Source organism: Macrotis lagotis, chromosome 1 (assembly GCF_037893015.1).
Source record: "Macrotis lagotis isolate mMagLag1 chromosome 1, bilby.v1.9.chrom.fasta, whole genome shotgun sequence".
NCBI classification, from domain to species: Eukaryota; Metazoa; Chordata; class Mammalia; order Peramelemorphia; family Peramelidae; genus Macrotis; species Macrotis lagotis.
The window spans coordinates 373,453,744-373,468,679 of record NC_133658.1 but is presented as its reverse complement, the minus strand read 5'-3'; the positions used below and the strand labels follow the sequence as shown (position 1 = coordinate 373,468,679).

The following is a 14,936-nucleotide window of genomic DNA, read 5'->3' as shown; positions in this document are numbered from 1 at the left end:
AGTGAATTAAGAACTTTGTAAAACATCAATTGCTTCAAAGGAGCTTAGTTTAGAAGTTCATCATTCTGAAGGTTTTCTTCACATGAACTTTTTTGCCCACAAAATATGTAGACATAATCCTATTTATGAGAGCATCTTTGCTATAAAACAGTTGCTGGACAAGCATCTTAATTTTGCTTAAAATGTTCAGTTAAAAATTATTAAAGTACCCTTGGTTTTCTTTATCTCCCTGAAGGGATTCACATGAGCCCTGGTGATTCATATCACCAGGCCTCATCACCCCAACTATCTCAAACCAGGTAATAAAGGTGAATTTAAGCTTGAAAATTGAGAGGGACAAGGACAGGCAGTTAGAGGTACCTTGATGGTACTGTGGATAAAAATTCAGTAAGGAAAGTCTGGAGAAATTGAGTTCAAATCCTGCCTCAGAAACTTAGCAACTGTGTGACCCTAGGCAAATCACTTCTTTTTATCTGCCTAAGTTTCCTTATATATGAAGATAATAATAGCACCTACCTTCCTAGGGTTGTTGTGAGGGTGAAAAGCTATTATTTTTAAGTTTCGTAAGATTTTGAAAACATTAGAACTCTGAAAATGCTAGTTATCATTAGGCAAGACTATCTGTAGAGCATTTCTAACCATACCTACACATGGGGTAAGAGACTGAGATTACAACCATGTACAGTAATAACACATTACGTAGCAATTCTAATATTTGCAAAATATTTTCAGAGCTCACAACAGTCTCCTGGGGTAGATAGTAAAAGTACTATTATCCCTATTTTACTAAAGAGGAAACTGATTCAAAGGTTAAAACTCAAACTACCCATCAAAGAATAATAAACTGAAAAAACACATCATCATCATCATCATCATCATCATCATAATCAGAATAATACACACTACCAAAAAAATTCATATGAAATCACTCCTGCATATCTTGGAGTGATATACACCCATTCATACTGTGAAATCATGCACACACAGTGCCAGTCCCCAGGAATTTTAGGACAGAATCTAGAAATATTTTATAAAAAATTGAAATAGAAAATTGCCTCATAGACTTCCTCAAAAATCTACACATCTAATTATGAAGCTAGCAGAGCCCCAACGCTTCATGCCTTCTTTTAATCTGTTTACACGGACTTTTTAATGTGCTTTTTAAATATCCCAGCCTCTCTGCTCTTTTCCTTCCTCAGGAAGTGCCTACACTAGAGTTCAGAATGTCAATGAAGAATGAGGATCCCATTACAAGCTTCCAGGAGAATTGTTCTCCATTCTTAGGAGAGAAATCCTTGTTCAAATTATTGGGGTGGGGGGTAGCAAAGACTTCCTGGTGATAGTCTCACAAGTGAGTTCTGAAAAGCTGACCAAACCAGATCTAAAAATTGAACACCTCCTTAAAAATCTGAAGCAGTATGAATAGCATGCCTCATTTGAGTGAACCTAACTTAGAGCCAAGATTAATTGGGGGGGGGGGGGGACAGGAAACAGAAGATCGAGCCTCCTTGGGACCTTTTATATAAGATGTGTACTAGGTAGGAAGGATCTTTAAGAAGAAGATAAACAGGGTTCCTTGTTGCTTATGATTTGAAAACATGGAATGTTGCCCTCACACATGGACTTCTAAAAATGTAATCATGGTACCATTGAAATTTCCACACTGGTCTTACTTTTGGGTTAAAAGTACTGAAAATCCCTACTGATACCAAAATAGAATACAATAGCATAATGCCCTGTTTTACTTAAGTGACCACAAGTAAGTCACTTGACCCCTCTGGACATCAGTTTCTTCATCTGTAAATGGACTTCCATCTCTGTGGCCCCAGCTCTAATATTCTGTGATTTCAATGTAATTTTCTTACTTCTGAGTGATGAGTAAGTTAATATGTAAGAGAGCTTTGTAAACTGCAAAGCAGTATAGAACCCAAAGGTAATCTTTCCCAGCCTGGACTTTGAGGGTGTGGCTTATGGAAAGCTTCAGATCCCACAGAGTCTCCACAAAAGGGGTGGTCTCCTAGAAAAGGCTAAAGACTTGGCCATGCTTTGCATATGTACCATACAGCAATGGTTCATCCACTGCTATGAATTTTATAAAATAATTCTTTAGACTTTTTAATGTTTTATTGAGGTGTAAGTTTATGATGACAGCAAACCTTTCAAACTACAGAGAAATAACATGCTTCCTTGGCATATTAAAAAATAATGTCAGAGTAATGTTAGAATAGGTTTTACGCATCATAGTTTGGATTGCTGATAAGAGCGCTTCCTTGACAAGATTCTTTTTGAGGTTTACAGAAAGCGTAATAAAATATGTAAGTTACATTTCCACAAACAAAAGCCATAACATAAGTTATTTATAAATGTGAGATACAAACAGTATCACGATAAATAAACCATAAAGGATACCTACAGCATCCGTCTTAATGTAATTTGCCCAACAAAACTGTTGAAACTAAGTCAAATTTAGTAGAAAAATCTGTCAGGAGGAAAGGAAAGTTGTATAACACAAAATGGGAAAAATGGCAGATGGATCTGGGAAGCAAACGGTATGGTTGTTACAGAAAGTTTAAAGTGGCCTCCTGCCCTGCTGTGCTATCAGAAGCCCTGATAGCTGAGAGAGAGATTTGCTTTCCATCCTCACCAGACCACTGACCATTAAATTTGGAAAGAACATTAGGGAACATAATGTCCTGTTCTCCCATTTTACAGGTGGACGAAACCAAACCACCACATACACATTTATAACTTATGCCTCTGTTGGGTATAGCCCAGGTTGTCACATAGGAAAGGAGATAATGGGCAGAGGAAGGTTCAGTGTAACCATGGCCCAGAAAAACACAGTAAAAAAATATAATTCTTACCCCTTCAAGTGATTGCCTAAATGAATCCTATTCTCTAAAAGACTATAATGTCTTCCCTATTTACTTGCTGAAGATAATATTTGAATATGAATAAAAATAAACACCATTCTCCCCCATGAAATTCAACAGGACATAGGGGTCGATGCTTGGTGTGTCTAGTTTATCATCTTAAACACCCACTAATCTGTGTTGCCCTTGGAACTCCAAGAAGTCCTGTCACCAAATAAATCAACTGATAAGTATTGTGTCTACTGTATGTCGGTACTGGAGATTCATGTACAAAGAAAGAAACAATTCATACTTGCAAAGAACTTACAATGGCAGTTTGATTGGGAAGGCATTCATCTGGGGTGATCAGAAAAGGCTTCATGTGAAAGCCAGTACTTCAACTATGCCTTAAAGGAAGAAAGGGACTCTGCAATGGGGGTAAAACTATAATGGCTCTATCACTTCTTAAAATATTCAAATCAAATATTCGTCTTGCTGGAGGCATGGTCCTATAAATACTGGCTTTTTTCCTATATCTATTTTCCTTTTTCTTCTACCTTTCCTATTTATTTTATTTTCTTCTGTCTTTCTCCTGCCTTCCTTACCCACTCCTATTCCTAGGCCCACGCCCAACTGAAAAATGCCACTTTCTTCCTTATTCCTCATATCTGTCATTGTTCTATATTCTTCCTCCCATCTTTTCACTTCCCCTGCCCTTCCTCTTCCTCCTGCTCCTGTTTCCTTTTAACTCTTGCTCCTGCCCCTACTGCCATCACTCCTCTTCCTCCCTCTTTCTTAAGCCCTCGGACTCTAGAGTGTTCAATCTCAACTCACAGGACTCGAAATTTTTAACTGGTGTCTCTCCCTGAAGTCATTCAGGCACTTTAGGAGGAATAATTTCTCATTCCCATTCCTTCTATCAGAGCCCCTCCTTCTAGCTACCTCCCTGTCTGAGACAGGGATCAAATACCCAGGAGACTTTGGCCAGCCTCACTTTACAAACTGAGAAGCTGAGACAAGGAGAAAGCTCAGGGCTGGTCCGTGGTCAGGAACACTATCAGCAACCATGTCAGGTAAAGACCAGACATGTCCCTAAGGCTTTTGACTGAGCAAGAAGTTCTAGAAGGACCCTGCCCTTGCAGTGAGTGACTACTTCTGTAGCCACTGTTCATTTGATCCCAAATAAATTGCTCTCTTTCCCAGACAGCTCAGGGTATTTCAATCCTATCCTACTGGATTCCTCATGGTACCATGAGTCCTGAACTTCACCCACTCTTTTGAATCTTTATGTCCCTTTTTAATCCCCCCCTCTTTTCGCTTGATCGATAGCATGTAGGGAGCAAGAAGTAATGACAGTCTTTGAGACATGTGTGTCACTTGCCTCTAATTATTCCACAGACTCCTATAGGCCTTTCCAGAAAGCCTTTGTGACAATTTGCCTGCCCAAAGTGAAAAGTAGGGGGAAAGGATAGCCTCACAGGGCAAAGAGAGTGGGCTGTTGAATTTTGAGAGGGAAGGGAACAGGTGATTAACTGACTTGAGGTCCTTAGTAGAGAAACAGGTATGAGAGGAGAAAAGTCCAAAAGGAGTTAAGACTATTCAAGCAGTAGATGAATTCAACCAAAACAGATGCTCCTAAAAGGTCTGAAATCCCCTACTCTCCTGTGGTATCTTCACAGATGCTGCAATAACAAGCTCTGGAGGAGAGATAATGCCTGTCCCCTTACCCAGCACACATACACTACCTTTCCTCAGCAGTTACCATTTGCCAGATCTCACTTAAGAATAAGAGATATCACACTGATTTCCTCATCCTTAGGTGGCATTTAACCTTTCCAGATTCTTCATCATAAAATGAAGGGTTATAACAAATTAAATTCCTTGTAGTTCAAAACTTCTAGGATCCTATGTGATTCTATTACTCTAGGCATGGAGTATGCATGTGTGTATACACACACATAATGCATGTATATATGTATGTATGCAGGATGTCAAGGGGACTGAGCATGGTAGGGCCAATGTACTCTGCTATTTCCTTTCTTAACTTTGGCCTTTAAATACCCCTTCTTTCTTAAACATTTCTAAAAGCATTCTTAAATACTTTCTTCTCCTGCCCTTTTTTAAGAATGGCATCCTGACCTTTTTTTAGAATGACCACCTACCAGGCAAAAAGGGAGACTGTGTTGAGTTCAAGGAAACCTGAAACTCAGTCCGCTTTTCTTATGGTACAAAACCCTGAAACTGCCAAAGGAATCCACATAGCTCTGGTTTGTTTCTTCTCCATCTCACCTTGGAAGTCTTGGGAATGAATATTTAAGGGTCAAAATTTAGAAAGGAAGCAGCAGAGTACATTGGTGCCACCGTGCTCAATCCCCTAGGCATCCTAGGTATATATATATATATATGAAATGTGTGCACACATATGCATAAACAGATGAGCACCTCTACACTCTGCCTATACATATAGATATATGTGCCCTTGTACAACAGGGAGTTGAGACGCTCAACCTGTGTTATAACTTTCAGGCTATGGGGATAGAAGGCTGGGGGAGAGATGCAATCTATCCAACTCAACGAACCTCCTGAACACTGGGGGGAAGTCTAGATGGCTCAGTGACTATCTATCCTTTGATTCCCACACAGCACCTTCAGGCAGGTCAAAAATGAGGAGAGGAGTGTGTGTGTGTTTGCATACCTCTATGCATGCATGTGTATGAATATGTCTACATGCAAGATGAATCATACATGTTTATATGTGTACACATACACTCTTGTCCTCATTTAACAGGCTTCCCAGTGTAAAGATGAATACAGAGACAGCAAAGGGCAAATGGTGTCACTGTGCCCACCAGACATCTTCTCTCTCCCCACCCCCAATCCCCAGTTTTCAAGTCTGTAAATGAACTGGAGATGTGGCTTCTTTCCCCTCTGCCTTCATTTCCCAGAACTAGAGGGTCTGCCTGTAAAAGGGAGGAATGCATTTTTGGCCTCCCTTGTTGTGCTTAAAAGAAATCGGACAGCAACAGAAATAATGTTTCATAAACAAATACAAGTGCCCTTCTCTCTGGCATGAAGGAAAGGGGCAGGCAAGAAGGGCAAAGGTTGACATCGGACTTGTTTCCTGCAGACGTTGGGGAATGGGCATATTGTCTAAATCCAAACACCTGGGAGGAGGCAGGTGGAGGCAGGAAGGAAGGAAGGAAGGGGCCTAGGAAATGTGCAGGGCCCAAAACAAGAGATACAGAGACTTCCTATCTCGCCTCCCAAACTTAGGTAAGAGGAATGGTCTGTTCTCCAGAAGCTCGATTAAAAGGAAGATGGTTAAAACATTTGCATTAAAAGGTATTTTTTTAAGTTGTTTTTGTCTCCATCAAAAGCCAGACCTCAATTTTCCTCGTCAGTAAAGTGATTTGAATCCAAAAGTCCCTGCTCGGAACCCTATAAACTTGTATTCTCCTTTACTGTTGTTTCGGTAAACTTTGAGCCCAGCATTATTGTGCCTGGCATATTGTAGGCGCCTAATAAATCCTCCTTGGATTCATTTTCAGCCTTGACCCTGCTGGAGGCTGAAAGCAACCTTGCGCGGGGACCTTCACCTAGGCAAGCAGCCGGCTGGGGAGGAAGACAGTTCTTACCCCACGCCTACCTGCAATACCTCCTGTTACTATGGTGACAGGTCTCCTCCCTCCCACCGACTGGGGCTAGCTGGAGGTGGGGAGCCTCACGCCCACCTCCTAGACCCTCTGCGGGCACGCCTTAGGAGAGACTTTGGGGAGCGGGTCTTCCTTTCCCCTCTGCTCATCACTTGGGGGCAGCCCTCAAGGTCAGGCAGACTGCAAAGGGGGAAAGTGAAGGGGGTCTCTCGCCTCTAGGATTGATCGCTGGGCCCGTCTGTAATAAAGAGATGGCCCCGGGCGCCCGGCCCATTATGCAGATCAACCTGCAATTTCCTCTAACAAAGCGGGGGGGGGGGGGGGGGGGGGCGCCCGCCTCTCCCCTCCCGAGGGGCGGTGGGAGGTCCGGGAGGGGGCGTCTGGAGGGGGAATCTGGTCCCTCTGGTCTCCGCTATTCTTGCGGTGCCCCTGTCCCTGCAGCGGGGACCCTCGGGGCCCGCTCTGCCAGGGCCTTCGGGCTCCCAGGAACCCCGAAGTCTGACGCCGGACCAGGGAACCCTAGTTTCCGACTTTTGCCCCTAGAGAGGAGACTCCGGGTTAGGCGCGGGGGGGACACCTCCAGGTGGCCTCGGGGTGTGTGAAAGGGGCCTGGATGGGGCCCCACACTGAACCCGGGGTAACCCAGACTGGGGGGAGCGTGGGCACGCGAGGGGCCTCCCACCTTCCCGCCAGGAGCCCCAGGGGCCCGTTTCTAGCAACCACGATGTTCACGTGTGCCCCCAACCGCGGATTTCGTTTTTTCCCCCCCGAGCCGGCCAGGGTCCCCAGATCTCCGGCCCCCCTGAGGCACCACGCCTCCCGGGCCTTGGGGTTCCCCGGGTCCCCTGGACAGCGAGACTCCGCCGCCCTCGGGTGCTGATCAAACCCCATTACATCCCATTAAGAACAATTCTCTTCCCCGTTTTCATTTCCCTTTATAACCCTGGACTAAGTAAATGCGTCTGGACCTGATTGAATTGTTAGCGCCTTTGGTCCCGCTCCAGCGCCAGGGAGCGTCTCCAAACTCACCGCGCGGGCCGGGGCCGAAGCTCCGGACAAAATTCACCCCACGCGGGTCCGCCGCTCTCTTCTCCCTCTCCTGCTCCTCGCTCCTCCGCGGTTCTTCTCGGCCGGGAAGGCGAGCCTGGGATCCGCCTGAGCCGGGGCGGACGCACCGCGCGTGGGGAGCGGGTCGGCGGGCCCCGCGGGGCGGGAGCGTCCGGCATCCCCCCGAAAAGCAAACCCTCGAGGTTCCCGCTGCGCTCCGGGGCGGGATCCGCGCGGAAAGCGCTCCCGGGCTGGCAGCAGGGCCGGCCGCCCGGCTCCGGCGGGGAGCCAGGCTTTGCGGGGCCGCCCTGGCGGGGTTCGGTGGTTTTTGTGTCTACGGGCCGGTTTGTGGCTTTTTTGCGGGTCAAAACGGGAAACACGGGAGAGATGCAGGAGGCAGGCCGGAGCCGGAGGCGTCCGTGGCCCCGGGCCCGGACGAGCGGGGAGCGCCTCCTAATTGCGGCTTCGTTAGGCTCCGGGGTCCGGAGGCTGAGGCTCGGGCGCTAATACCCGCCGCCCATTATCCCGGCTAATAAATTTGACCTATTGTTCGTTTGTTAAAATGATGTCACCTTGGAACAGTCCCTAAGCTCCTATTTCCATGAATTAGCCCTTTATTGAAACCCGGGAGCCAATGAGAGGAGAGAGGCTTGTTGCTCGCAGCCAATGGCAGCGGCGGGAGAGAAATTAGCAGCGGAAACTCCAGGTTCGGTGCAAGAAAGATGACACAGAGCCTGTCGGGCCCGCGCACTCTTGGCAAAGTTTCAGTGCGAGGAGAGGCGCCGGGCCCTTCATGGCTGCGCCGTAACGGGGACCCAGCCGCCTCCCCGCCCAGCCCAGCCCAGCCCGCCCGCCCGCCCAGGATGGAGGCGCCCGCCAGCGCGCAGACCCCGCACCCGCACGAGCCCATCAGCTTCGGCATCGACCAGATCCTCAACAGCCCGGACCAGGACGGCGCGCCCGCCCCCAGGGGCCCCGACGGCGCCGGCTACCTGGGGGGGCCCGGGGGCCGGCCGGGCGCCCCCTACCCGTCCCTGCCGGCCTCCTTCGCCGGCCTCGGCGCGCCCTTTGAGGACGCGGGATCCTACAGCGTCAACCTCAGCCTGGCTCCCGCCGGGGTGATTCGAGTCCCCGCGCACAGGCCGCTCCCGGGGGCCGTGCCGCCGCCGCTGCCCAGCGCGCTGCCCGCGATGCCCGCGGTGCCCGCGGTGCCCAGCCTGGGCGGACTCAACTTCCCCTGGATGGAAAGCAGCCGCCGCTTCGTGAAAGACCGCTTCACAGGTGAGCGCCGCCGCCCGCGGGGCCCCCTCCGCGGCCTCGCTGCCCAGCCCGCCGGCCGCCGAGGGCCCAAGGTCAGGGGCTCCCCGTCTCGTGCCCTTCGTCCCCCCCAAACCGCTCATCTCGCCGCCCGCCGGCCCAGGTCTCTTCTCTGGGGGAGAAATCCCCGAATAACGAGAATTGGAGAGGCCTCCGAGCCCCGAGCCCCTAGAGACCCCCGCGGCGTCGGGCTGGGGTGGGGGGATCGGGTCTCCAGGAGGACTGGGGGGGGCGGGGTTGCGGGGGGCATGGACTAGAAGGTCGTCCCGGGCCCCAGAGCTATGGGAACAAACGGAACCGAATAGAATAAGTAAGGTTTGCATCAGGAGAGGACCGTGAGGCCTAAGCGGGCCAGGGGTCTCGGGAAGCCCCCCCCCCCCCACTTCTGTCCCCCGGCCAACCTAGGGTGCCGTTGGACTGGGCACCAACAAGTCCCGTCTATCTCTCCAGCAGCGGCCGCGCTCACTCCCTTCACGGTCACTCGGAGGATCGGACACCCCTATCAGAACCGGACGCCCCCGAAGAGGAAGAAGCCACGCACATCTTTCTCACGCGTGCAGATCTGCGAGCTTGAGAAACGTTTCCATCGACAGAAGTACCTGGCCTCTGCCGAGAGGGCGGCGCTCGCCAAATCCCTCAAGATGACCGACGCGCAGGTCAAGACCTGGTTCCAAAACAGGAGGACCAAGTGGCGGTGAGAGAAGGCAGCCTGGCCTGGAGCCGGCCCTAGCCTGGCCTTGTTTATTCCTCCCTCCCTCCCTCCCTCCCTCCTGTCTTCCTCCCTCTGCACTCTCCTCTCGGTCTTTCTGGCTCTTTATCTGCCCCTGTGCATTCTCACCTCTCCTGTGTCCGCCCTACAACGGCAAGCCTCTACTCTCCATCACCTTGCACATTTCCTTATTCCTGCCTTTCTTCCCGGTCTTATTACCCCCCCCCCTTAATCACCCTGCATTTCTTTCTTCTCCTCTCCAGTTCCTTCCCACGTCTTTCCATCTCCACCTCCATCCATCTCTAAAATTCCCCGCTCTCATTTTTGCCCAGTTATTTTTCCTTCTTATATTTCCTCTTCTCCTTCATGCTTCTTTTTTTCTGTTACCCTTTTTTCCACTCTTCTCTCTGTGCTCTTCGCATTTTTTAGGTGGGATTTTTGTTTTTGTTTTTGTTTTCGTTGTCATTTAAATCTCTCTCTCTCTCTCTCTCTATCTCTCTCTCTCTCTCTCTCTCTCTCTCTCTCTCATCTTCTCCAGTTTCCCCTCCCCTCCTCAGTCTTCTTTTCCAGTCTCCCAAAGGGGTTAAAGGGGCTCTCTTGATTTGGGTGAAAGGGTTTCAGAGAAATGGTTTAAGGGATAAATCAATAACAGAAGATTCTGAGGGGCCATCTCCCTTAAAACATAAGTAGTGTTTCTCAAGGCAGCAGACCATTTTCTAGTCGTTATTGTTACTGAATCAAAACTAATTTTGTTGTCTAAATAACAATAATGACACAGCCGCAGCCTGGCGGAGAACCCTCCCGCGGAGAAAGCTAAATCATCAAAAAACCTCCGAATAAAACCAAAAAGAGAAGAGCAGGAGTTGGGGGAGGGGTGAAGCCTTCTCGTTGGCTCCAACAGGCCCAAATTGGTGGAATCCGTTTTCTTGGGACAGGTTTCTGCGGCTTCTTCCCGATTTTGCTTCCTGAGGTCAGGCAGGTTCTATCCGACCCCACCTCCTGTCTGCGCCCCCCCCCCCCCGCCCCGTTCAGTCCAGCCCCTCTCTCTCCACAGAGGCCACCAGTTCGTTCTCCAAGAGCCGCCTGACCTCGGGGCTCTAGCTCTTGGCCATCGGCGGCCTTGGAGAAAATTTAAAAATTGTGACCTCGGGGCTCAGGGAAAGAAGACTCGGTGGGTGAGAGCTAACTGAGGGGCGGGGAGCGCGGAAGGGCTCCGGGGTTTGGAGTAAGTCCCCCCTTCCCCTACCCCGTGCAGGCGGCAGACGGCGGAGGAGAGGGAGGCCGAGAGGCAGCAGGCGAGCCGGCTGATGCTGCAGCTGCAGCACGACGCCTTCCAGAAGAGCCTCAATGACTCCATCCAGCCGGACCCGCTCTGTCTGCACAACTCGTCGCTGTTCGCGCTGCAGAACCTACAGCCCTGGGAGGAGGAGGGCACCAAGGTCCCCGCCGTCACCTCGCTGGTCTGAGCCGCGGCCGGGCCGCCACTCCCCGAGAGCGCTTCGGGCCCGAGCCCGGGCCTCGGGGCTAGGGACCGGCCCCCGACTGCGGCCTCCCAGCGGGGCTGGGCCGGGCCGGGTCGAGCCAGGCCGGGGGGCGGGCGGGAAGGGGGCGGGATGAGAGGCACGGATCGCCGCCCGCCCGGTCCGCTCGGCCCGGGGCTAGCGAGGGCTCCGCGCAGCAGCACAATCCGGGCCTGCCTTCCCTCCCCTCCGCCGGCTCCCAGCCCTCGCCCGCGCCCCGGGCCCGACAAAGCGCCTTAGGTTTCACCCGCCCCGTCCTCCGGGGCGGGGCGCCTGTATAATACTTTGTACTTTTGCCCAAACGTGTAAATAAAAGTTTTCTTTAGGAATCGGCGCCCCGCGTCTGCTTCCCCCCGGGAGGTGGGAAGAGCTGGGGGTGGTTGGGTGGAGACGGATGCTGGGGCTGGGGGGCCACCCCAGACTCCGGGCGATAACAGGGGCAGAGCCCTTCTCTTTTGTTCCGTTATTTTATTGAATTTTCGTCCACTTTATTTAAGTTTATTTAATAAAATTTAGCTATTTAATTTTACTTCACTTTATTTCATTTCGTTTCCTTTTCTTTTCCTGTTGTTTAGTTTTCCATAGTTTTGTTCCTCTCCCGGCTCGGGACCTAGGGTGGGGGGAGCTGCGGTGAAGGCAGAGGGACCCACCTGCCCAAAGGCTCTTCGGCCAGTTCCTTACCTTTCAGCCTTTCCCGGGACTAGAACGTTCGGTTTAGAGCTCCGACCCGGGAGGACTCCGGGACGGACTCGAGCTCTCTTCTGGAGCCGCCACCGCAGCCCTCCCGGAGGATCGTGCCCAGGTCAGTCAGTACCACCATCTCCCTCCCTCGAACCCAGGCTCTTGTGACTCCAGAGGCTACTAGGAAGAAAAAAGAGACGTAGGAGAAAATCTGAGGAAGCTACTTGGTGCTAGAGCTATAGTACAGGAACCTGCGAGCAGCCATGGGCACTGACTGGGACTCATAGGGCTTAAGGATGACTACTGGAGAGGAAGAGGATGGTATAGGAAGATTATACTCTAGATCTAAGTAAGGGCTGCTCTCCCCTATGGTCCCCAGGCTGAAAGACAAGAAACTGGTAGGGCAATGGAATGTCCAAGGAAGAAGCACTTTTGCCCATGAGAGTATATACACTCTGGCTCCGATGTGAACAGCACTTAAGGGGCGACAGTCCCCGATCTGTTCTTCAGAGTTGTTTCTCAGCTGGACAATCACCAATTATCTTTCCTCTTTCCTCAGCATCTTGGCATTTGGGGTACTCCTAGGAGAGGTAGGATGAAACCGGTAAATTGGATGACTGAGAGGGAGCGATAGTGGTTATGGAAGATACTTGTGTTAGAATGACCAATCTGATCAGTTCTCCGTATTAAGGCCCAGTTCAGCGACTGTGTCTCCGATTAGGAGCAGCAAGAATCCTCTGCCTAAACCTCACAAACCCTAACCCCCTAAATGGGACCACGAATGGAGAAGGGTAGAAAGAGCTTCTGAGTATTGGGGAGAGACAGGATTAACGAAACTAGTGTCTTCTCCTTTACCAGTCTTGGGCTGGGAGTGGTCGGTGTCTCTCTGGTTTTTGTCCTCTTTGCTTTCTGGAGCAGACTCGAGGTTGGCAAGAGAAAGCATTTTTTCCTTTCTCAATCCTCCTCTCTCCCTTTATTCTTCTTCCCTACGTACGTCTGGTCGCTTTTAGGGAGGATCAGGCCGGGTCATTGCTTAATAAACAGAAAACTGACATTCCTCTGAGGATCTCAAAGCCATCAATCTTCGGCAGGATCGAATGTGGACCAATATTAGGTGCATGGTTGCGTTCCCATAGTCCCAAAGACTCTGGAAACATAAGGAAAGCAGAGCAAAAGCGTGGAGAATCCATAAACTCTCCAGAATTACGTCTTCTTGCACTTGGAGCTTCTCGCTGAAGGTCACAGTCTCTCCAGAAGAACCCTCGAAAAACAGGTGGGGGAGATGCCAGGCTTCTGGAAAGATCGCTCTAATCATCATAAATAACTTAGAGAGGTTTTTTTTTTGGTTTGTTTGTTTGTTTCCCCTGAGAAGATAGAAAGCCAACTCTTGTCTTCCAGGAGCTGGATGAACCAGAATTAGCCTCTGTTAACTAGCTATTGCTGTTTTATGTAGGATAGTTTCTGATGATTCACAGCAAGATTCTGTATCCAGGCTTCAGAGACCCTCTGCTTCTTACTAGCTTCCCTTCACTTGTTTCTTTTTTTTCTCCTCCCTTTTGTTCTCTTTTCCTTCCTTTTTTCTCCCCGTGCCCTTCTTATATTTGTCTTTTTTTTTTCCTGGGCTCTCAGTGCTACTACCCCCTAAAAAGTCTGTCCTGAAGACCCCTGTCAGGGATCAGTCCCCTCCTGGGCCTTGGTGTCTCCTGCCTTCTCAACCCTTCTCCTCTAGAAAACCATCTCCCCATTTCCTTAGTACTTTGGATGCTTGACTTTCGTTAGACCGAGGAAATTGATACAGTCTTCCTTCCTTCAACATTTACACTCTGGACCCATCTGGGGCTTGTCACTGAGCATCCAAGAGAGATGATGGAAGTGGCTTGCTCCTTTTCCTGTGGGCACATTCTCTACCAGGCCCAGCATCAGAAATCAAGGAGAGTGCCTGCTCTGCAAGAACTCCAAATCCTAAAGCACTAGAGAACTAAAGGACCAACGCCCAAGTTGGACGTCCATGTGCTCCACCCTCAGCCAACCTCCTCTGACATTAATGATCTCCACTTAAAGTCAAGATTTTTTTACTCATCACACTCTAGATAGAAAAGGACAGAAATGCCTTCCAGGTTTGTCATTAACTTCCCAAAACAAGGGCTGTTCCCTTGCTCAAGCTTCCTGTTCTCTAAAAGATCACAAAGTCTCAGCCTTCTTGTGCTTCTGATAACAAAGGCAACTGAGACCAAGAACCCTGGGGTGGGAGTCTTAGACTGTATTTGGGGTCCACTTGAATTTAGAGTGAGGAGGGTTTCCTATTTTATCCGTTGTTTTTTCTTGAGATTGATTTGATCTTCCCGGTTTCTCTCTGAGCTGTAAAGGGTTCGTTTCCCTTATTCCTCTTTTCTAACAAGCATTTTAGCTGTTTCTGAAATCTTCGGGAAACGAAATCAAACTAATGAGTCATAGGGCAGCAATACTTCCGGATCAGTCCAGTGACCTACTCGAGGTTGGGGTCCCTAGAAGTCACCTGCTTCTTCTAGGAGTCCCACTCGGGGGGTGGGGGGTGGAGACACTTCTCACTCTTTCCCTCACTGACAGGTTTTTGCCTCAGAAAGGAAGTAAAGTGCTTAATCTGTGTGCTTAAATCTCCCTAACTCTAATCCCTTGCACCCCACCTTCAACTCCAAGTTAGCTGGAGTACAAAACTCTTGAGGAGACGGGAAATCCATTTGTAATAACTGAAGGACTCCATGAGGGGGGAAGCTTTCCCCAAAACGTATCTCAACGAAGAACCCCTAAAAAGTGGAGGTGGGGAAACTCAAGGAGAGTAGAGATTCTCTACGGGAGAAGCATTTGGTGGGGGACAGCGAGAAACAATTTTTCTGAGTGCAATGATTTCAGGAGAATCAAAAGTGATGTTCAGATTCAGGGTTGCAAATTAAGAACTCTGATTTCAGCTAGGGGGAAGACTATTCACCGCTCCCTTCCCTGACATTTAGCACTTTTCTGGACCGGATGGAAGCGATCGGTTCTCCCTCACTTCCCAAAACGAACTGTATTATCACCCCCACCCCCACCCGCAATCTTGTTGCAATTATTCCGGGAATGGTGACGCTTCGGGGAAAACTAGAGCTGCGCAATCCCTCCCTGAATCTCCACTTCTCCGGCC

The 14,936-nt window shown here is 49.7% G+C and overlaps 1 protein-coding gene across 1 annotated transcript; it reads left to right on the top strand.

Moving 5' to 3' along the window:
• The first annotated feature begins 8,274 nt into the window (after positions 1–8,274).
• TLX3 (T cell leukemia homeobox 3) lies at positions 8,275–11,044 on the top strand. The gene is made up of 3 exons (XM_074229759.1): positions 8,275–8,833; positions 9,320–9,563; positions 10,834–11,044. The coding sequence occupies exons 1-3, from the start codon at positions 8,275–8,277 to the stop codon at positions 11,042–11,044; spliced, it is 1,014 nt and encodes a 337-aa protein (XP_074085860.1).
• Positions 11,045–14,936: the final 3,892 nt, after the last annotated feature.

Excerpts from the sequence above, each read along its gene's own strand:
- TLX3 (XM_074229759.1), top strand. The coding sequence starts at position 8,275 with ATGACACAGAGCCTGTCGGGCCCGCGCACTCTTGGCAAAGTTTCAGTG. Across the intron at positions 8,834-9,319 it reads CGTGAAAGACCGCTTCACAG|CAGCGGCCGCGCTCACTCCC; the intron begins GTGAGCGCCGCC and ends CTATCTCTCCAG. Across the intron at positions 9,564-10,833 it reads AACAGGAGGACCAAGTGGCG|GCGGCAGACGGCGGAGGAGA; the intron begins GTGAGAGAAGGC and ends TACCCCGTGCAG.